Source organism: Cydia pomonella, chromosome 16, assembly GCF_033807575.1.
Source record: "Cydia pomonella isolate Wapato2018A chromosome 16, ilCydPomo1, whole genome shotgun sequence".
Classification (NCBI taxonomy): Eukaryota; Metazoa; Arthropoda; class Insecta; order Lepidoptera; family Tortricidae; genus Cydia; species Cydia pomonella.
In genome coordinates, this window is record NC_084718.1 from 4,257,157 (window position 1) to 4,280,398 (window position 23,242).

General features: G+C 40.5%; 1 protein-coding gene across 1 annotated transcript in view; it reads right to left on the minus strand.

Moving 5' to 3' along the window:
• The window catches only part of LOC133526255 (NPC intracellular cholesterol transporter 1), a 104,384-nt gene that overhangs the window by 36,759 nt on the left and 44,383 nt on the right, over window positions 1–23,242 (minus strand). Inside the window, exons 3-14 of the mRNA XM_061862797.1 lie at window positions 20,669–20,888; window positions 19,934–20,013; window positions 18,587–18,796; window positions 16,852–17,044; window positions 13,524–13,589; window positions 11,867–12,049; window positions 11,247–11,409; window positions 10,608–10,726; window positions 9,708–9,888; window positions 8,612–8,783; window positions 7,510–7,771; window positions 2,426–2,627 (exon numbers count right to left, since the gene is read on the minus strand). Of these exons, the coding sequence (XP_061718781.1) occupies window positions 2,426–2,627; window positions 7,510–7,771; window positions 8,612–8,783; window positions 9,708–9,888; window positions 10,608–10,726; window positions 11,247–11,409; window positions 11,867–12,049; window positions 13,524–13,589; window positions 16,852–17,044; window positions 18,587–18,796; window positions 19,934–20,013; window positions 20,669–20,888 (2,051 nt within the window). The remainder of the gene's footprint in view (window positions 1–2,425; window positions 2,628–7,509; window positions 7,772–8,611; window positions 8,784–9,707; window positions 9,889–10,607; window positions 10,727–11,246; window positions 11,410–11,866; window positions 12,050–13,523; window positions 13,590–16,851; window positions 17,045–18,586; window positions 18,797–19,933; window positions 20,014–20,668; window positions 20,889–23,242) is intronic.

The following is a 23,242-nucleotide window of genomic DNA, read 5'->3' on the forward strand; positions in this document are numbered from 1 at the left end:
GAAAGGTGTTTTGGGATTATTGTACATCGTGTTAGAAAGAAGTCAGAATTATGAAATCACGGTCTTTCTGCCAATATCCAATTATCTCAAAAAGAAACCTGTCATAAACTTGGACTTCAAGTTCAAGGTCATCTTTCAGTTCAACACAAAAAGACAACTGCACTTAATTGAGCTGGCTGTGTAAGAGAGAGATAACAGTCTTTACCTGCTTCGCACGTGTTGTTTTCATGATTTTTTTTCTTATCTTATGATGCCTAATCGCTTACGCTCAAATTTGTGAAAGTTGACCTTGACGTCCAAATTTACGAAAGATAAGTTTCAAATCTTTACAACCTGTAGATCAACCTGTGTGTTGAAAGAAAATGGGGACTTCAAAGCTGGCAGCAAAAGGGAACAGTGTCAATGTTTGAATCTCGATAACTTTACCGTTGCGTTCGTTACTAAATCGTGAAAAAAATGAAGTTTATGAAAGGTTTTTTTAAGATAATTGTACATCGTTAGAAAGAACACAAAACACAGTTTTTTTTTAAACAGTTTCAAGAACGCTGTCTCTTTAATTTTTTTTTTCATTGCAAATCAAAGTTGACATTAGACTAAATTTTTACACGTTGTAAACATTTGAGGGCCAATAAAAAAAAAATTAGACGTTACGTGTCAGTAAATTTGACATCATTCGAGCCGTGCAACGTTAGAGATTACGATGCAGTAAAAATTGCATCTCTTTATCACTTACTTATTTTTTTAATGAAGTTTAAGCATATCGGCCCTGAAGATTTTTCATAAATTACAAGAAAAACGAAAAAAAATTATACGTGGGCCCAAGAATTTTTTAGAGGGCGTAAGGTGATAGAAAATAACCCCAGCAATCCCCCAATTTTTTTTGGCTAACGATGCACCAAACACCCTGTATATTAAAGAGTGCTTAGAGAAATGAGTATTGCCGTTTATTAGAACCCATAACGGTCCTGTGAAATGTTGGCCAGTTTTAGCCAGCTGCCACTACTCAAAAAAAGTTTTGGCATGGTATGCTAATAATCAGGCCAATTACATACCCCGCGAGAGGAATGCTTCGAATTGTCCCCAATTTCAATCTATCAAAAACTACTGGGCAATCATGAAAAAAAATTAAACAAGACTAGTCAAGTTGTCCAAGGTATCAATTCATTGCGATCTACAAGAAATCAACACGCCAAAAATGTCGACTAAAGTCTTGTGCATAAAATGACGGGGGTCCATTATGAAAACAGTTCGTAATTATTTACATAATAGAGATTTTTATTTTTATTTATACATATTTGAAAGCTAAATACATTACTATTTAAAATTCACCATTCATAACTTTCTTATTTTATTAACTTAAAAAAATAACAATCTTATAGTGCGTACCAATTGAACCAATTCTATATGAACTATGCTTTATGTAATATTACATATTTAGGTGATTTGTGTCTATTATAATGACATACGTTAAGCTACGACAGTATATATTTTTTAGCCTATTAGGATTCAAGTTATTTATGTTAAAAAAGGATTCGTCTGAAACGTCAATGGCATGGAATGAAAAAAATTAAAATGTCGGCCTACCCTGCCCATTTGAAAAAGGCTATAATGCCCATATCACATGGGGATTGCCGGAATTTCGGAAACCGAAACTGATAAAATAGTGAAATGAAGACTGTCATGCTAGCGTAGCTCAGGGCCACCCCACACTAGTATCTTTTAGCGTCGGCGTCTAGTCAGCGCTATGGAAAATGGCGTCGCTGCTCAGCAGGTGCTGCACCGGTGGCAGTTCCGCCACCGGTGCGTCGATCAGCAGCCAGGGTTTGTTTAAACGCCGACGCTCAGGAGACGCTAGTGTGTGATGGCTCTTAGAGAGCCATTATATAGATGACTTCGATGACGATGAGTTGTCCTTGTCACTACATGAAGATAAGGTTTATTTACAATACAACAGAGCTCAACGAGGGAGGGGGGGGGTTTAGGGTCGGCAACGCGCGCATTTAACTCCTCTGGAGTTGCAGGCGTACACAGGCTACGGAGACTGCTTACCATCAGGCGGGCCGTATGCTTGTTTGCCACCGGCGTAGTATTAAAAAAATTAACAGTGTACATAATGAATATATATATACAAACATGTTACTATAACTATAGCATTAATCTAAAATAGGCCCTTGAGGCATTGAACCAAGGATGCTGGCGGCATTAAACAAATAAAATTTTGAAGTTGAAGTTGATTTCCTCGTTGTATCGCAATGCTGACACGTTATGCGAGGAAGCAGCTCTTCGGTCACCAGTTACGTCAACCAGACGCTTCGCGATTTCTGCACAAAACTTGTGACCCCATGGACCTAGAGTTTCAGCGCTAAATGGTACAAAATGGTACTCTCTACCGAGGCTCTCATATTTATTAAGGTCGGATACTCACGTCCTGCCAATGTGCTGAGCCGGGGTCTCGCCCTGCCTCCGGGGCTCGCGCTGCGCGGTCTGCACGAGGATGAAGATGTTGTCGACGCCGACCGCCAGCACGAGGAAGGGGATCACCTCGACGATGATCAGTGTGGCCGCGACGCCGACGTAACCGAACAGGCCGATGGAGCATACGACAGATGCCAGGACTATGAGGACGCCTGTGGAAATAAAGTGGATTGTACGATGTGCCTTTTAGATGGTCAAAATAAACATTTATTTGTAAATCATCTTCCTCGCGTTGTCCCGGCATTTTGCCACGGCTCATGGGAGCCTGGGGTCCGCTTGACGACTAATCCCCAGAATGGCGCAGACGCAAGTATTAAGCGACTCAAAAAAAAAAAAAAATTCAAAATTTAATCTGTTTATTTCAATTTTTTGTTGAGGTACAGTCAGCACTCAGTTATAATCTCTATATTTGGAGATTGTGTTAACTAAGTTTAGCCTTAACTAAGTATATAATTAGTCCTGTTGGCAGTTAGTGTTTACATGTTATTATAATACTATTTGTAACAAAATTAATTCAATTAATCATTGCTTTCTTAAGTGTACTCTTTATTTTATCAGGATGTTTTTCTAAAGTTTCTACTACTTGTTTGGGTAAGCTGTTCAGGATATTAGGCAGGTATGTTGGCCAGAGCCAGAGACTGCCATCTGACCTTCCAACCCAGAGGGAAAACTAGGCCTTATTGGGATTAGTCCGGTTTCCTAACGATGTTATCCTTCACCGAAAGCGACTTCTTCTTCTTCGAACTTCGCACAAGCGACTGGTAAATATTGAATGATATTTCGTACTTAAGTTCCGAAAAACTCATTGTACGAGCCGGGGTTTGAACCCGCGACCTCCGGATTGAAAGTCACACGTTCTTTCCTCACCTTCTGAACATTTACAAACAAGTTCGTAAATATTGCTCGTTAGTTCCAGATATCATTTAATAAATAACAGTAATATTTGCAAGTCGTTCTACAGTTTCCAGAAACTCATTAAAAATAATACTTAAATCGGATACTATTTCTGTTTCATACATGAAAATCACTATAAATAATGATTCTGCAAACCATACAATACATTACACAAATATAGGTATATCCATGCTTTACTAATCCAAGGTGTCGACTTATGGGCCACCGCGGCCGATCGAGACAGGGCCTTTAGAATGCAGAAACGAGCTGTTCGAATTATAATGAGAAAGGCGTACGACATTCCCGCTAAGGATCTGTTTAAGGAGTCGAAGATCATCACCCTGCCTAGCGTATATATATTAAACGCCTGCAAATATGTGAGAGCAAACCTGAACACATACACCACTCACTCCAGTACCCGTCGAAGTAATTTTTTAATCGTGCCGCGTTGTAGATTCGCAAAGACTCGAGGGTCGCTTGGTGTCATGGGTGCAAAATTATATAACTCACTACCAGTCGAGTTAAAACTAGTACGAAGCGATATCTCGTTTGCAAATCGTCTAAAAACGTTATTAACAAATCTTGCTTGCTATACTATTGACGAATTTGTCGAGACGTGTAGCGACCCGAAATTATAAATTTTAAACTAAACCTGTTTTTTTTTTGTGCCTAATACTTAGAAAATAATACTTGCAGGCATTAAAAATAATATGTATGTACCTGTTAAACGCCTACTTAACTTAAGTGCCTAATTTTCTGTAAAGAAATTGTTTTATGTACCAACCTAATTTTGACATGTAAAATACTATGTTTTATGAATAAAAATCTGAAATCTGAAATCTTACCAAAGACAATTAAGTATAGAGGCGTATTTTCAAAGTAAATCTAAATTTTCTAAATTTACTGCCATCTTTCGACACAGGACTAAAACTCTTAGAATGACATATGGCTATACGGACCGTGCGCGTTGGAGAGTCTGCCATCTTGTGGCCTGAATCGGAACCATAAACATGTACATTTACACGTCACGTGCTTTCGTGTGCATAGTTGAGTCTGCCATCTTGTGGGCTACATCGGAACAATAAACATCACATTTACGCCTCGCGCCAAAAATCTGACGGCTCCTGTGCTGCCTCCTACAGTTCATGCACGCTCCCTATTTTACCCACGTTCTTTCAGTGATATGTGTTAAATATCTAACGGTGTCGCCATCTACTCGAGTATCGCCATCTATTAGAGCATTTTTTTTTCTTGATTTCTCGAGGCACGTTTTTCTTAAGACTTTCTTAGTTATACTTTAGTTAAATTTTTTTTAATACTACGTCGGTGGCAAACAAGCATACGGCCCGCCTGATGGTAAGCAGTCTCCGTAGCCTATGTACGCCTGCAATTTGCTTTGATTCTACAATTCGTCTTCTATCGTTCCTATGACTAGTCTGTCTATAGTGTATATGCTAGCATTTTAAGCATAATCATTAGTAAAATTTTAAAATAACTCACCTCCAAGTCCGAGAGTAAATTTAGTGTAAGTACTGTAAGTAAGACACAAGTATCGTAGAGATATCTGATCGTGACTCCTTGTATAATTCGTCTTCTATCGTTCTCATGTCTAGTCTATAAATGCTAGCATTATGTGTGCATAATCATTAATAAAAATTTAAACGAACTGACCTCCAAGTCCAAGAGTAACCTTGCTGTCAATGAGCATCCTCGCACACGTAGTGAACCGTCCCAGCGATATCGCGATATACGGGAACATGATGAAGTAAGACACCAGTATAGTAGACACATCTGATTGTGATTCCTTGTATAATTCATCTCCTATTGTTCAGTTCATTTTCAGTTAAATAAATTTAAAAAATCTCACCTCCAAGTCCAAGAGTAACCTTGCTGTCAATGAGCATCCTCGCACACGTGGTGAACCGTCCCAGCGATATTGCAATATACGCGAACATGATGAAGTAAGACACCAGTAAAGTAGACACATCTGATTGTGATTCCTTGTATAATTCATCTCCTATTGTTCAGTTCATTTTCAGTCAAATAAATTTAAAAAATCTCACCTCCAAGTCCAAGAGTAACCTTGCTGTCAATAAGCATCCTCGCACACGTAGTGAACCGTCCCAGCGATATCGCAATATACGCGAACATGATGAAGTAAGACACCAGTATAGTAGACACATCTGATTGAGATTCCTTGTATAATTCATCTCCTATTGTTCAGTTCAGATCTAAGCCAGCATTTTCAGTGAAATAAACTTAAAAAATCTCACCTCCAAGTCCAAGAGTAACCTTGCTGTCAATGAGCATCCTCGCACACGTAGTGAACCGTCCCAGCGATATCGCAATATACGCGAACATGATGAAGTAAGACACCAGTATAGTAGACACATCTGATTGAGATTCCTTGTATAATTCATCTCCTATTGTTCAGTTCAGATCTAAGCCAGCATTTTCAGTGAAATAAATTTAAAAAATCTCACCTCCAAGTCCAAGAGTAACCTTGCTGTCAATAAGCATCCTCGCACACGTGGTGAACCGTCCCAGCGATATCGCAATATACGCGAACATGATGAAGTAAGACACCAGTATAGTAGACACATCTGATTGAGATTCCTTGTATAATTCATCTCCTATTGTTCAGTTCAGATCTAAGCCAGCATTTTCAGTGAAATAAATTTAAAAAATCTCACCTCCAAGTCCAAGAGTAACCTTGCTGTCAATAAGCATCCTCGCACACGTAGTGAACCGTCCCAGCGATATCGCAATATACGCGAACATGATGAAGTAAGACACCAGTAAAGTAGACACATCTGATTGTGATTCCTTGTATAATTCATCTCCTATTGTTCAGTTCAGACCTTATAAGTCAGCATTTTCAGTGAAATAAATTTAAAAAATCTCACCTCCAAGTCCAAGAGTAACCTTGCTGTCAATAAGCATCCTCGCACACGTGGTGAACCATCCCAGCGATATCGCAATATACGCGAACATGATGAAGTAAGACACCAGTATAGTAGACACATCGGATTGAGATTCCTTGTATAATTCATCTCCTATTGTTCAGTTCAGATCTAAGCCAGCATTTTCAGTGAAATAAATTTAAAAAATCTCACCTCCAAGTCCAAGAGTAACCTTGCTGTCAATAAGCATCCTCGCACACGTGGTGAACCATCCCAGCGATATCGCAATATACGCGAACATGATGAAGTAAGACACCAGTATAGTAGACACATCGGATTGAGATTCCTTGTATAATTCATCTCCTATTGTTCAGTTCAGATCTAAGCCAGCATTTTCAGTGAAATAAATTTAAAAAATCTCACCTCCAAGTCCAAGAGTAACCTTGCTGTCAATAAGCATCCTCGCACACGTGGTGAACCGTCCCAGCGATATAGCGATATACGCGAACATGATGAAGTAAGACACCAGTATAGTAGACACATCTGATTGAGATTCCTTGTATAATTCATCTCCTATTGTTCAGTTCAGATCTAAGCCAGCATTTTCAGTGAAATAAATTTAAAAAATCTCACCTCCAAGTCCAAGAGTAACCTTGCTGTCAATAAGCATCCTCGCACACGTGGTGAACCGTCCCAGCGATATAGCGATATACGCGAACATGATGAAGTAAGACACCAGTATAGTAGACACATCTGATTGAGATTCCTTGTATAATTCATCTCCTATTGTTCAGTTCAGATCTAAGCCAGCATTTTCAGTGAAATAAATTTAAAAAATCTCACCTCCAAGTCCAAGAGTAACCTTGCTGTCAATAAGCATCCTCGCACACGTGGTGAACCATCCCAGCGATATCGCGATATACGCGAACACAATGCCGGATTTTGAGGTCTGGAGGCCTCGGGCAATAAAGGTGTGGAGGCCCCCTGGCCCCAAATTTTTTCCAAATAAAATGGTAAATTTACCGAATTCTCTATTGTGGGGGGGCCCCTCTTTTGTGGAGGCCCGGGGCAGTAGCCCCGGTTGCCCTCCCCTAAATCCGGCCCTGCGCGAACATGATGAAGTAAGACACCAGTAAAGTAGACACATCTGATTGTGATTCCTTGTATAATTCATCTCCTATTGTTCAGTTCAGATCTAAGCCAGCATTTTCAGTGAAATAAACTTAAAAAATCTCACCTCCAAGTCCAAGAGTAACCTTGCTGTCAATAAGCATCCTCGCACACGTAGTGAACCGTCCCAGCGATATCGCAATATACGCGAACATGATGAAGTAAGACACCAGTATAGTAGACACATCTGATTGTGATTCCTTTAACAGTTCGTCTTCGATGGACCGTTCGGAGGTGTAAGCGATGTCCATGTATGGCGGCATCTCGTTCTTGGTGTAGTTCGTCATGAAGGTGATGAAGTCTTTTTCCCATTCGAGCGCTGGGCCCAACTGGAAAGAAAAATGTTTTTAGAAAGATATCTTAGAATATTGTAATATTCTTAACGCTTGGAAGAGCCATTGGTCTCTGAAGGGAGACCTTCCATTAGCTCTTAAGCTGAGGCTCGTCGACGTGTGCATAAACCGAAGTTTGACAGCTATTCAAGGACGAATTGTGCTGTCCCTTTCTAATGTATAGCACTATCCCTTTCGGCCATTTAGGGTTGTCAAAATCCAAGTCTTATCTGTGGTTGTGCACGTATAGAGACGTCAAGTTGTGCCAACCCTAATAATTGATCGGAGCAATGCTGAGCCGAACGGAACCGGGAAAAGCCGAAAGGAGGAGTGCCGCCCCCTTTGCGTTGCGCACCAAAACAGGCATCGTTGATGTTGGGGTCAAAACCACCAGGCTTTTTTGCCAAGCAGTGGGACACTTTACAGGCTCGTTAAAAAATCTTAGAATATTCATATGTCCATATTTTGAAGAGAGAACTGAATTGCATCATCAAATACAAATAGCAGAGTAGAAAAAAGAACTGTCTAAAAACAACTTTCCGACCAGCGGCGAAAAAGCGACTACCGATAGGCAATTTTTTTCGCGCCAGAAATGTTTACACGGAGAGCCCGTGTAAATAAACGAGATATATCATTGATCCGCAGCTATTTACACTGAGAACTTTTTATGAGAAAACACTCACCCGGAACAACTCACATGTCGGTAGAGGATACAGCCGTTACATCTTCACTGCCAAGGATGCCAAGTCGCTACGAACTTAGCGTAGCCTTTCGCTCGCCTTAGGACTCGCCCGTCGTAATGCTCGGCCTCGGGGGATAGACCCACATGACGCGTACCTTGGCCTTGTCGTGCTTGTTGTTGACCAGGAAGGTGAGGATGAGCGCGGAGGCGTGGTGGAAGCGCGCCTGCGCGGTGAGCTGCTCGCCGGGCGCCAGGAAGCCGCCGAGCGCCACCGCCGGCAGCACGGGCCCGTTGTACGTGGACAGGCAGTCGGGGTCGTATGCGTTTCTGTAACAACAGTGCATTTTAAGTACTGTCTAAGAAATTCTTTAGGTTCCGCCTGCTATATCATCCGATCTGAACAGATTGGCGATTTATTTATTACAGACACTTGGCGATTTACTTATTACAGACACTTGGCGATTTACTTATTACAGACACTTGGCGATTTACTTATTACAGACACTTGGCGATTTACTTATTACAGACACTTGGCGATTTATTTATTAGACACTTGGCGATTTATTTATTATAGACACTTGACGATTTATTTATTACAGACACTTGGCGATTTATTTATTACAGACACTTGGCGATTTATTTATTACAGACACTTGGCTATTTACTTATTACAGACACTTGGCGATTTATTTAGCACAGACACTTGGCGATTTATTTATTACATAATACACGCCATACATTATATAATTTAGTACAGAGCACCATTTCATGAGCTCTGTAACTACCATAGTCTTTTATTTTTCAAAACCGGAATTGGCGGAAGTGTACTTGGTTAAAAATTTGTCATTTTTGTGGCGCAGACCATCCGATGCAAAAATTCTCTGATTTCGAATATGCAATATTTTTTGATCAGATGGCGGTTACTACGTTTCCGCTTTTAGCCTTCGATATTTTCGAATAGATATGCCGAAAGAAAACAAATGTGGTCGCGGTGACGGTGGGGTAAATCGCGGACGCGAGCGGCGCGAAGAACACGTTCTCTAGACGAGATCGAGTGCATAAGCTAATTTGATCTCAGCTCAGAGAACTAGAAACCTTGGTCACTTTTTCTTTTGGATAATAACAAATATGGCATCCATATTAAAATACAAAACAGACACCGTTTTCGAAATCTGCGCCCCGGAAAACCTCGAAAACGAGTACCATGTCGATTTTCAACAAATTACATCTTTCAATCTTTCAAGTACTTACTGCGTGCACTTCAATATCTTCCCCAAGTAGGCGTCGTTATCAGTATCGAAGTTGTCTTCGTCGTTCTGGAACCAGCCCCACACGCTCTGGATGGCGCACTTGTCGGCGGTGACGGCGGGCTGGATGGCGGACGCGAGCGGCGCGAAGCACACGTTCTCGAGTCGAGACTTGTTCCCGAGGTCTGGAACACGTTTCGTGTATAAGTTTTTTTGGTGATAGAGGCTTTTATTAATAATTCAGCCTATATACGTCCCACTGCTGGGCACAGGCCTCCTCTAGCCCTAGTCCCCACGCTAGCCCAATGCGGATTGGGGACTTCACATACACCTTTGAATTTCTTCGCAGATGTATGCAGGTTTCCTCGCGATGTTTTCCTTCACCGAAAAGCGAATGGTAAATATCAAATGATATTTCGTACATAAGTTCCGAAATACTCATTGGTACGAGCCAGGATTTGAACCCGCGAACTCCGGATTGAAAGTCGGACGCCATATCCACTCGACCAAGAGGCTTTTATTACAGACTTTACTTTAACCTTTTTTGCACTTTGAAATGTCAAAAACGTAAAATTCCTAGGGATTTTTGACTGATTACATAGGCCAGACAAATACAGATAGCGATATAAGTGATTATAAAACGAGCGAGCCAGGTCGATAGGAATATGAGGCTGGTAATCCTTTTTCTCACCGAGGTATTTATAGTAATTTTTCAACCAAACGCGTTGAGATAAGACTTGAAAGCCACTTATAACCTTAAAGTTTTCGTTGGTCATCGTAAGTACATTGGCCCGACCAGAGCCCCAAGGCGCCTGTACGTACGTAACACTCAGGCGCTTCTAACAAACCTGTCAGCATACCCTTTAAATTACTTCAGAGGTATATCCAAATATAAGAAACTCACCCATAATTTTCTTCTGCAACTCTAACACCTCCAGCATGAACGTGGAGTTAAACACTGCACCAAACGTCGTGGTCTCATTGAACTCATCAGTGTACTCTATCTTCGGGAGACCTTTCGCGCTGAAGACAGAATAAAATAATAACTATTTAACAAAAGTAAATAAAAAACCCTACGCATTATGCCAAAAACACCATCATTTTGGAAAGAGCTGACATTAACGAGATACTGAATCTATCATAGCTAGAAACCATCGCAAGGAAAGTCGATTTCACATTTAAAGACTGCATCGAAATAGGTCCATCCGGTTGAGAGCTTCAATGCCATCGACAGTTGGCAACAAACATAACATTAACACCCCTCTTTTTTGCGTCGGGGGTTAACAATACAGTATATCGACAATTGCATTTTAATTTCCTTATTTACCGACTTACATATATGGCTTTTCATTGGAGAAGAATCCTTATGCTTCATATACATAAGGACCTTTCCATCAGAAAAGGCTCCTTATAAACATTATGAACTCTAATTGGCGTCACAGCCAGACCAGGCAAACGAAGGAGTGATCCTATAAGGATTCCGTTTTATTTGAGGTTCGGAACCTTAATTACAAATAAGGAGAGGCTAATTTTAAGTCAATACCTGATGATGACCATTTCAGTACGGTAAAACGGCTCAAAGTGAGAGTCGAAGTATTCTCTTTCAATGCGAGACCGAGAAGTCGGCGAGGCCCAAAGCTCGACGGGGTTGGTTGTGACATGCATGTAGTAGATACCATGGCCGAGGCCGACAACCACGCAGAGACCTGGAAGAGAATAATTGGGTTATTATCAGAATACATGCTAATTTTCAAGATCTCTTTAAACTATTTGTTGTTTAGTAAGAAGCGACAGGCGGGGATAGAGTAGCGCTACCTAGATTTCACGCAAATGGTTGTCGATTTGCGGAAAATGTCCAGAAGCACTAACTAAGTAACTAGTAAGAAGAGAGAGCAATTGAGAGTACTCTTGCAAGGCAGGTGGTGTGCCAGGGGACCGAAGGCAGATGAGACTTGCTTGAAGTTGTATTTATTACAACTGACATTTGGAACTTCGTTAGCGCGATGTAGAAGATGTATGGCGCTTCATCGAAAGTTACACTCTTTATATGGAAATAGCTCTACTAACGCCATCTGTTAGATCTGGTCACACGACTTTGACACTAACAGAGTAGACGTCAAAAATTAAACTTAGTAACGCTCATGTCTTACTTTCAAAACTTACCCGCAAACAGCACGATCCAAGGTTTAGATGCCATATGGTAGCCCCACCACTGGAAGAAGTCCTCCAATTTGGTTTCCGTGTCCGCCCCCAGCTTCTCAAAGAAGGTGGCTTCTTGTAGACCATCAGGCTGGTCGATGGAGCGAGGGTTGGTGGCCATCTCTTGCTCATTGTCTGAAGCCACACCTACGCATTGTGGAGAAGTTATTTGGAATTTGAGGCTGAGGGTCGGTTGCACGAATCACAGTTGAAGAGCTGATCAACGGCAATCAGAAGTGAACTATGAAATTTTTCATTCAATGAAATTTAGCGAACGTTTTAATTGTGAGAGACCGTTTGGTGCAACCAATCTCGAGTATTGTAGCTTTACAGCTTCGTAAGGTTATATTAATGTTTTATTCTAGTTTCCGATTAATGCTTAGTTGTTTGTGTATTCAAGTTTTTTTTGTGCAGCTTGAACTTAACAATCAAATCAACATGATTGCTCCAAGAAACTGGAATTTCAAGTTTTTTTTTTCGTAATAAACGCAGGCATTCTGTTATTAGTAAAAAAAAATAAGCTATTGGTGTGCGAGCCATGCAATTAGTGTTTGTCCATAATAAAAAATTGGATATCGTTGACCAGCAAAATGTATAACAGATTGTTTATTCGGAATCCATTTAATTAGAAATCATGCTTTGATATGGGTTTGAGTTTCAGTTCCTGTTAAATCAAACCTCATAGAGATTAACTTATCGTCTTCTTTTTCTTAGATGTGCAACTGACAAGAAACCTGAAAGTCAAACCAACATCATATTCCACAACCATCGGTAAATTATTTGATGATATTTCCTCCTTCATTTTTTAAGCTTATAAATTTGATATGTCACAGTGTGAAAAATAATTACGGATGATTTCAATTTGAGATAATGGTAATAAATAAATCTCTATTTATGGTACAATACAAATTCTAATTTATTATAATCTATAGCTATAAAGGGGAACATTATTGGAAGTAATCAACCTTCAATCTTTTTTACTAGAAAACTTTTTTCGAAAAAGGTTCCAAATATAACATGGTCCGATAAACTCGAAACACAAGTCAAGTCGAAAGTCAAGATCGTGCACAAGTCACCACCAAACTTAACATTAATGATTCCATACTGCCAACTAAACCGGTATAGAACGCGATAGATCGTACGAGATGTGCCTGAACATTGTGCGTCATCCACTAGAATCACCTGACCCGATCACCCAGGTGAATGTATTTGACGATTTTGTCTTCTGAGATCCCTCCGGTGATCCCATTGGACCATGTGTCAATCATGCTCCCCCGGGTGATTATAGCGGACAGAATGATATCCAGTAGTGAGAGTGATCTTAGTGGACAAACTTATCCAGCAAAATTACCCAGGTGATTCTATTGGACCATTTGTCTGTCACAATCCCCTGGGTGATTTTAGTGGACAGATTTGTATCCAGTAGGATTCCCAGAAAATAATATTTTTCTACGAGAGATTCTAGTGGACAAGCTTATCCAGCAAGATCACCCAGGTGATTCTTTTGGATTATGTTGTATATTGTGATCACCCTGGGGATTTATATTGATTTAGTTGCTAAAAGAAGAAGGAAATATTAATATTGTGTATGTTTATGTGTGTGTGCGTGTGTGATACGTACTGGACCTGTGGCTGTGTAGCGGGCTGGTCTCGGGCCCGCCGCCGCGCCGCTCGCCGCGCCAGCCGTCTGCCCCACAAGCACCGAGTTAGCACAATACCAACGCATGCCACCATACCACTTATTGACTAGTACACATTAACGATTGGTATTGCCCGAAACGTGCAAAGGGTTGGACTTCTAGACCGTAAATTACGTAACTAGATGTAAATTGATGGTTTGTTCGCGTGATTAAGACTGCTTTTTGTTTTTTATTAAAAATATAGTTTTAAAGTTCTGTTCATTAGCGTTTACCATACCATTCCTGTTTTAAAATTAATAGTACATTACGATACAAGTGCGAAAAATAGGAAATTCGAAACGAGTGGCGATAAATTAAAACAGACCGAAGGGAGTGTTTTAAATCGACACGAGTTGCGAATTACCTATTTGCACATGTATCGTACAACGTTTTACAGTACATATGGCCCTTTAAATGTTTGACACAGTAACGTAATATGCTAATTTGCGCACTAGTGCGGTAAAGTAGCACCATATGTACTGTAAAATTCATTTTAGGTCTGTGACTGATCAAAGATTTTTTTTCCAAAATTCAAAACAAGTTTTAATAGGACCATGGGTTTCTCTTTCTAAGCCATTTATATGTTTGGTTAATTCTCAACAACATAAAATATAACCTGAAAAAGTTTTGAGCACGTCATGTTTCTTATACATGTATATTCATACTCATAATATCTTGAATTATTACAAGCCAAGATTTAAATATTGTTAGGTAGGTAACTTGAAATACATTTTCATACATGAATGATGAAACATCGTGGGATTAAGTGTGATTGTAAAGAATGAATTATTTATTGTTATGTTATTAATGATGAAATTGATAATTAAATGTATATATATACCGTATTTTTTGACATTTAGATTTTATTCTAGAAAGGTTCTAGACTAGTATTTTTATACAATTTTGATGTTTGACGAGCCTTTTGTGAAATTCTTATTATTAAGTTTACCATATCTATAATAGTTCAATGTTTTTTTTAGAACAATAATAACTGCATCAATAAATTGCTCTGATATTTAGATTAAGATGATATTTGTAAAATTTGACGATTTAAAAGTGCTTGTTGCTAGGCCTATTTGAATAAAGAATATTTTGACTTTGACATATTTTTAATAAATTTTTCGGAATATTATGAAAATAAGTATGTCTATTTTTTTCTTTTCTCAGCACACGACTACAGTTGTGTTCCTGCCGGTGAGTAAGGTTGCCAGAACTCAACGAGGGGGGGCGGGTTTAGGGTCGGCAACGCGCATGTAACTCCTCTGGAGTTGCAGGCGTATATAGGCTACGGAGACTGCTTAGCATCAGGCGGACCGTATGCTTGTTTGTCACCGACGTAGTATTAAAAAAAAACAGTTATATAGTTCACAGCACTTAAAATTTAAAAAGAAATTGGAACGGATGGAAATCCTTCAAAACAAGTTCCATCCGTTTATGAAATGGACTAGTCAATAAGCGTTTTTGCTTTGCAAATTCCCACACCGTTTCCGGAAAAAAGAAACGTTATGGATATAAATAATATTATTATAATTCATCTTGCAAACGATTTTGAATCTTAGCGTGTTGGCATAAGCTTCAAAATGTGTGCACGTTAAAACCTTCACCCTACGAAACTTGACACAAGGTTTCATGCAAATAACAGGAAAAAATGACAGTAAAATGACGGAAGCGGTGACACAGAAACAAAACCTTGTGCGCAGTTAAATTGTTATTACTCTGCATATATTATCATGATGTTTTAAAACGTATTTTTTTCACCTGAAACTTAGGTTGTTAAATCTTAATGGTGATTTTCTATATTTTCTATAGACTATATTTTAATTTTTTAAAGTAATCTTTAAAAGACAAAACTTTTTTGCTTTAAAAGATTCAATATTTAGATGTCATTTATTTTTATAGAATAAGTATGCAGTGTAAAACCAATGTCTTCAGCAAATAAAATCGGTATAAATATAATATCTGCATTCATACCTATCATTCCATTATATTAAACTTATTATTACGTGTAAAGGTAGATATGATACTAAATGGACGTAGTTTAACGAAAAGGATCCATCTTCTAAAATTATTTTACTACTAAAAGGTTACTAAGACTTGTTTTTCACTGAAAATTTAAATTACTTTCACAGATTGGATCTTTTTCCTTAAATTACGGACATATGTGATGGAGCAGAGCAAAAGGGTATGTCAATGGGCGGGTCCACACAGAGCGAGCATACGCGCGAGGCTATTTCCTAGCGCACAAAACGGCCAGTGTAGACGTGCCTCGCCCGTGATGCTCGACGCCTCGGCCGAGTGTTCGCTCTGTGTGGACCCGCCTATTAAGGCGTTTTATTTTTAATAAAGACATTATTAGAAATCGTCCATAATGACAATCAACAAAGTGTAACATTTTGTCCTGCACCAACGCGTTTAAGGCGAGGTAAACCCAGGCTAAATTTTGAAAATCGGTCTGAGCCTTAATGAATAGCAAATATAGATTTAGTATTAATAACTCAAAGCGAGTTCCTCCGCCACCACGTAACTACATGTTTTAATGTCAATGTATAAGTTTACTTAGTCATATTTGGTTGCAATGAAAAGTGAACTTTATGTCTTATTAAATAAAATTTATTATAGATTTGCAATTGTAAAATGTTCATCAAAGCGCGCGTGTCAAAACACGTGTTTAAAACTGGATAAAAAACCCGTCACGTTCGAGATTGAACTTTGTTTGTTTGAGATTAAAGTGTATTGTAGAGTAATGAATTATCTTATCTCCTTGTGTGTGTTGTGTTACTCATGTTATTGTTTAAAAATGATTCAACTTCAACTAAATTGAAATGATATTAAACGCATTTTTTACAGTTTCAGTGTAACAAGATGGATAATCGGACGTTCAGTACTGATTAAACGACAGCCAATGATCGCCCTACCTAAGTAGGTAGCTTTAGAGCTACCGATTAGAGCCCATATAGCCCATAAAGGGGAATCACATCGGAGACATCATCGAATTGGGCTCTACACATTAATTCATCTTCGAAACAGTTTAGTCAAAACTGGTTTATATGTGTGTTCTGGCTATCTGACCATTTTTTGTCTATCACGGGAAGAAAAAGAGTTGGTGACTCAAGTATAAATTTAATAAACCAAACTAAGGCAGAAAGAAAGAATACAAAATCGATTACTTCTCCGAAACCTTAATTTGTCCGGAACACACATTTATCACTGGGCTTCGTTTGATCCACGACGATATGTATAACTTTAAAGCATCCATTTTTACAAACTCACCAACAGTATTCTCCTGCTGATTGCAGCAACAGACTCCGCTGAGGAACAGCGAAGTGAAGATGACAAAAACGATGGCCATGATGACGGCGTAGCCGTCGGCGCCGTGGATGCTGAAGGGCTTGGGCGGCGCGGGCGCGGGGCGCGGCGCGGGGCACGCGGCGTCGCAGTCTAAGCACGAACATCCCGGGGTATCCTGTCATGTTTTTGTTAATTACGCTTTAAGTTAAGAAGCATAAGGTTCCATTTCAAATAAATGGGCGGCGCTGGTGTGGGAGGGGGAGGGAGCACATTGTCGTCACAGTCTAGGCAGGAGCCGCCCGGGGTGTCTTGCGATGTTTTTGTTAATTACACTTTAAGTTACAAAGCATAAGGTTCCATTTCAAATAAATGGGCGGCGCTGGTGTGGGAGGGGGAGGGAGCACATTGTCGTCACAGTCTAGGCAGGAGCCGCCCGGGGTGTCTTGCGATGTTTTTGTTAATTACACTTTAAGTTACAAAGCATAAGGTTCCATTTCAAATAAATGGACGGCGCTGGTGTGGGAGGGGGATGGAGCACAACGTCGTCACAGTCTAGGCAGGAGCCGCCCGGGGTGTCTTACGATGTTTTTGTTAATTACACTTTAAGTTACAAAGGATAAGGTTCCATTTCAAATAAATGGGCGGCGCTGGTGTGAGAGGGGGATGGAGCACAACGTCGTCACAGTCTAGGCAGGAGCCGCCCGGGGTGTCTTACGATGTTTTTGTTAATTACACTTTAAGTTACAAAGGATAAGGTTCCATTTCAAATAAATGGGCGGCGCTGGTGTGAGAGGGGGATGGAGCACAACGTCGTCACAGTCTAGGCAGGAGCCGCCCGGGGTGTCTTACGATGTTTTTGTTAATTGGACTTTAAGTTAATTGGTTCAATTTCAAATCACTAAGATGAAAGTTGCGAAAGATTTGCAACGTCTATTCAATACATTATTGTATCCCATATTTTCCGCTATGCCAACTTCTCGAGGCTCTTACCTTCGTGTCAATATGGCTAAAGTGTAACAGAATGTGATTGTGGTAGTACAGGATATGCAGTTTTATGGGGAGAAGAGAAATAATCTATACATATATTACAAGACACACTTTGGGTCGCTGCGCCACAGATGTAAGTAAGTATATTAGTACCATTTGGCACTTCAAAGTACCTTTACCACATTCAATACAAAAAAAAAGCCTTAGTAAGACCGACACTGCAAGGAAGGATCGACCAAGGTGTAATTATCATAGCACACACTCGATGTAGTTTATCTGGAAGGGCACGAACAGGCCCTTAGTGCCCATGAATTCGAACCAACGCAAAACTGCGTTGTGCAAGTTTCGCTGTGTTATGATTTTGTGCGACCAAAGTGCAATAAAATTGCCTTACCTTAGTAAGGCCGCATGGAAGGGAGGCCGGATTCAACAAAATTTAGTTATTATCAGGCACGAACTCAACGGAAATGTCTGGAAGGTCACAAAGAGGCCCGTGGTGCCCATGAATTCGAACCAGAGCTGCGCCGGGCACGTTTCGCTTTGTTATGGTTTTGTGCGACCAAAATTCAATAAAATGATCTTATCATTAAGCACACACTCGATGTAGTTTATCTGAAAGGGCACGAACGGGCCCGTAGTTCCCATGAATTCGAACCAACGCAACACTGCGTCGTGCAAGTTTCGCTGTGTTATGGTTTTGTGCGACCAAAATGCAATAAAATTGTCTTACCTTAGTAAGGCCGACACTGCATGGAAGGGTGGGCGGATTGAACAAAGTATAGTTATTATTAGGCACGGACTCGATGTAGTTTATCTGGAACGGCACGAAGGGGCTCTTGGTGCCCATGAATTCGAACCAGCGCTGCGCCGTGCAACGCTCAGCGCCGTATTTCAGACACAGGAAATCCATTGCCAACTTGTTCGCTGACGGCATTTGGACCTGGAATATTTAAAAAAATTGTCAAGCTTTTATCGCCGACTGTTCATTCAAGTAAATTCTGTGCCTTCGTACCTTTGTCACAGTGACAAACAACATGAAAGGCAGCAAGTACCATTAGTATGGCCACGGACTTTAATTGATGATCTATCTAAGGTTCAAACTAATTTGGCTATACTAACGGTATGAAATGTCCAATGTAAAGTAAACCGTAAATGGCTCAACATTTAAAGTCCGTGACTGTACGTTTGGCATTCTGAGGTAAAAGAGTATACTCCCATCATAAAGGCCGGCAACACCAAAGGAGTTGCAAGTGCGTCTATGAGCAACGGTAACTGCTATTATCTATAAAAAAACGTGACACTCGCTTCTAGCACCATATTTAGAATGCATTGATTAGTTCAAAATATCGTATGTTAAGACAAGTACGCTGGTGGCCTAGTGGTGTGAGCGTGAGACTTGCAATCCGGAGGTCGCGGTTTCAACCCCGGCTCTTGCCAACGAGTTTTAGGAACTTATGTACGAAATATCATTTGATATTTACCAGTCGCTTTTCTGTGAAGGAAAACATCGTGAGGAAAGCGGACTAATCCCAATAAGGCCTAGTTTTTACCCTCTGGGTTGGAATGTCAGATGGCATCTTGGCAGTCGCTTTCGTAAAATCTTGTGCCTACGCAAATTCTTGGGATTAGTTTCCAACGAACACCAGGCTCCCATGAGCCGTGACAAAATGTCGGGACAACGCGAGGAGGATACAACGGGGAGTGCTCCGAGGAATTGTTCTGATTAATCCCTGCCGCTTCTTTTCGCCATCGCCCTACGCGACAACATTTCCATCCTCACCACTTAGATGGTTGGCAGTCCTCAACTGTGCGTTTTTCCAGGAACTTTCTGCCTCGCACAGCTAAACTGTGGAATGAACTGTCGCCTGCGGTATTCCCGGACCGATACGACCTTCAAACCTTCAAGAAAAGAGCGTACTCCCATCTTAAATACCGGCAACGCACTTACAACCCCTCTGGTGTTGCAGTTGTCCATGGGCGGCGGTAATCGCTTACCATCAGGTGATCCGTCTGCTCGTTTGCCTCCTCTACCATAAAAAAAAAAGGATGATGAAGTATATTAATAACTTATATTTACCTGTTTGCACGAGTTGTATGTGGCCTCCTTGTATGTAGCTGACAGATAGTAGTCCAACTCCACAACATTAAGTGCAGTGCCTGATGACAATTACAACCAAATTATACAATGTAAAATCCATATTATATTGCGATTTCCTAGAAATTCACAGAAACATTTCAAGAATTTTCAAAGTCAATTTTCACGACTACTCTTCAACACTACTCTACTCTTCTTCTTGATCTTGTCAGCGAAGTTGTCAATATCTTTGTATCGACTCGACGACCATGAAGTCGCTCGGCCGCGGCGAGCACGTGATGGCGCAGATATGTTTCAATAAGTTGTTGAAACACGTGGAACATCTCGACACCAACTGCTAAGCAGTCTATCGACGAAGTTATCAATGTCTTTGTATCGACTTACCATCCTTGGTGGGTGCGACCGTCTTAGCGTCCTTAGCAACCATGAAGTCGCTCTGGCGCGGCGAGCACATGATGGCGCACATACGTTTGAAGTTAATAAAGCACGTGGGACACCTCGACACTAACTGCTTGGCTGCCTTGTATCAATATCTTTGTATCGACTTATCATCCTTGGTGGGTGCAACCGTCTTAGCGACCATGAAGTCGCTCTGCCGCGGCGAGCACGTGATGGCGCAGATATGTTTCAAGAAGTTGTTGAAACACGTGGGACATCTCGACACCAACTGCTAGGCAGTCTATCGACGAAGTTATCAATGTCTTTGTATCAACTTACCATCCTTGGTGGGTGCGACTGTCTTAGCGACCATGAAGTCGCTCTGCTGCGGCGAGCACGTGATGGCGCAGATATGTTTCAAGAAGTTGTTGAAGCACGTGGGACACCTGGACACTAACGACTCGGCCGTTTTGATCTTTTCGGCGAAGTTCTTCAGCTGAGCGTCGTTGCAGCAGACATTGCCGCCGAGGTATTCGGGGCAGTATTTCTCCAGGACCCACTGGAAAGAAAGATAGCAAAATTGTTTTAAATTATAAACAGAATATGGTAGAATCCGCATTTAATGGCATCGAAGGGAAGTAACAAATACGTAATACTAAGCGGATGTCATATAAAACATCAACTACTGATCCCCTTGTAAGAGATGAGTTTTTTTCTTGTACCAATTATCAACTTGTCACTGAGAATCAAAATTGAAATCACTAACACGCCACGCACGCATCAATCGTCCACGCAGAGAAAGACGGCCACGAAAACCAGCGAATATTTCAATATTTATAACCTGCCATAATTTCATGAAAATAGGATTTATAGGTATATGGGCATAGCAAGCGTTTCGTCACTATAAGTGACGTCATCTTAACCGATGATACAGAGAATTTTATATGAAAACCAAACTTTGCACAGTAATCACGTCACAGTAAGCGGTTGGTCAATGGCAGTCATAATAATCGGATTTCACTGCGAAATGTCATACTATATTTTTTATGATATAGGCGGCAAACCAGCAGACGAATCACCCGTAAGCGATTACCGTCGTCCATGGACACTCCCAGCACCAGTAGGGTTGTATATGGGTTGTCAGCCTTTAAGAAGGGAGTACGCTCTTTTATTAAAGCTTGTATCGGTCCGGAAATACCGCAGGCGACAGTTCATTCCCCAGTTATTTATTAGTTTCATACGACTGAAAGTGACCTAGCCCCAGTAATGGTCGAAATCGAAATTGAACTGACGTCTTCAGGTACTCGCGACTAACGCCATAACCTCTAGGCCATCCGGTCACCAGTGTTAGCCGAGCGTTAATTAGAATTGGCATTTAACCATTACGAATTGAACCGTAAACCGTAATGGACTATAATAGTTTATGGTTCAATTTATAATGGTTAATGGTCAATTCTAACTAACATTCGGCCTTCGGTATCCGTCCCTACTGATTGCACTTAAGGTATTATCATTCAAGATAAACTCATAGAAATAATTGTCCGAGTATAAGAAACAATTCTAAAGGCGTATTTTTAAAAGTCAGCAGGTTTCCTTATATGAACAATTTAAAAAATTCAATACACTTTAGGAAGTTCACAAATCGCTCACTAAATGTTATTTTTATGTCATAAAATCCTTTGTAGGCACTTCAGAGACCACGCGAGTGTTATCTGTACTGGTTATCGGTCAAAGAGAATAAAATTTAATTCCTAATAGATTGCACAATCGACAAGGCACTAAAGTCGATATTTTTTTTCCAGGAAATTAACGCAGGTTTTTATTAGTATGATATTCAAGATAATATGTGGAAATTCCGTATGTTTTATATGTTTATAGTAAAATCATTCCTTTTTCACGAAAAACCCATTGAACCATTCCGATGCAAAAGCACATAAAGTAGCGATTTAAACGTTCTCGGTGCAATACAGAAAACCTTCAACTCCAACGTCCACAAAAATGAAAAGGTCCTAGCTACATTAAACCATGTTATGTAATCACTCATATCACAATATTTTGCCTCGTCTACAATAACAAATAAGTACGTGTTTGTTTTACATATGAGGTTATCTCCTACCGGATATTTCATAGTTCCGATAAATAACATTCGATCCGGATTATTTAGAAGTATGAGCAACGCTAACTGGCACGGGTGCGTGCCGCGGATTTTACCTGCAATGGCACCTGCGTGCGCCAGCTAGCACACCTCCGAAAGGGGCCCACTGATTACTAGTCTGCCGGGCGATAACGGCCTGTCGCAAAAGCTAACAATCACGAATAACTGACAGACCGATATCGTCCGGCGAACTGGCAATCAGTGAGCCCCTTAAGAACTCGAAATACGACGTCAAAAATGAAAAAGTTTTTCTAACGTTTACTTGTTTTAAAATTAAGGTCACAATCATCATTGCTTCAGTATCTGTTATTCAATTGATGTACATACATACAACCACGCCTATTTCCCGGAAGGGTAGGCAGAAACCACGGATTTCCACTTGTTACGACCCTGACATACCTATTTCGCTTCCTTCACTTTCATAACATTCTTCATACACACTCGCCGGTTTAGGGTGCTCTTGACCTGGCCCTTCTTCAGCATTTCCCCGTTTTGATCAGAGAAAGTCCGCCGAGGTCTACCCCTTCCAGCTCCCTCTTCTACTTCTCCCTTATACACTCTCTTTGTTAGCCTGCTTTCACTCATTCAGTCCACGTGTCCAAACCAATGATCAATCTATGTATGTGTGACAATAATTCATGCATACTAAAAGCAATTGGTTTTGGACTGACCCTGTGTCAGATCTGATATGAAGGTTTTACTACATAACTGGCTACATAAATATTCATGTTTTATGAGATGAGTCATTGTTAACGCCG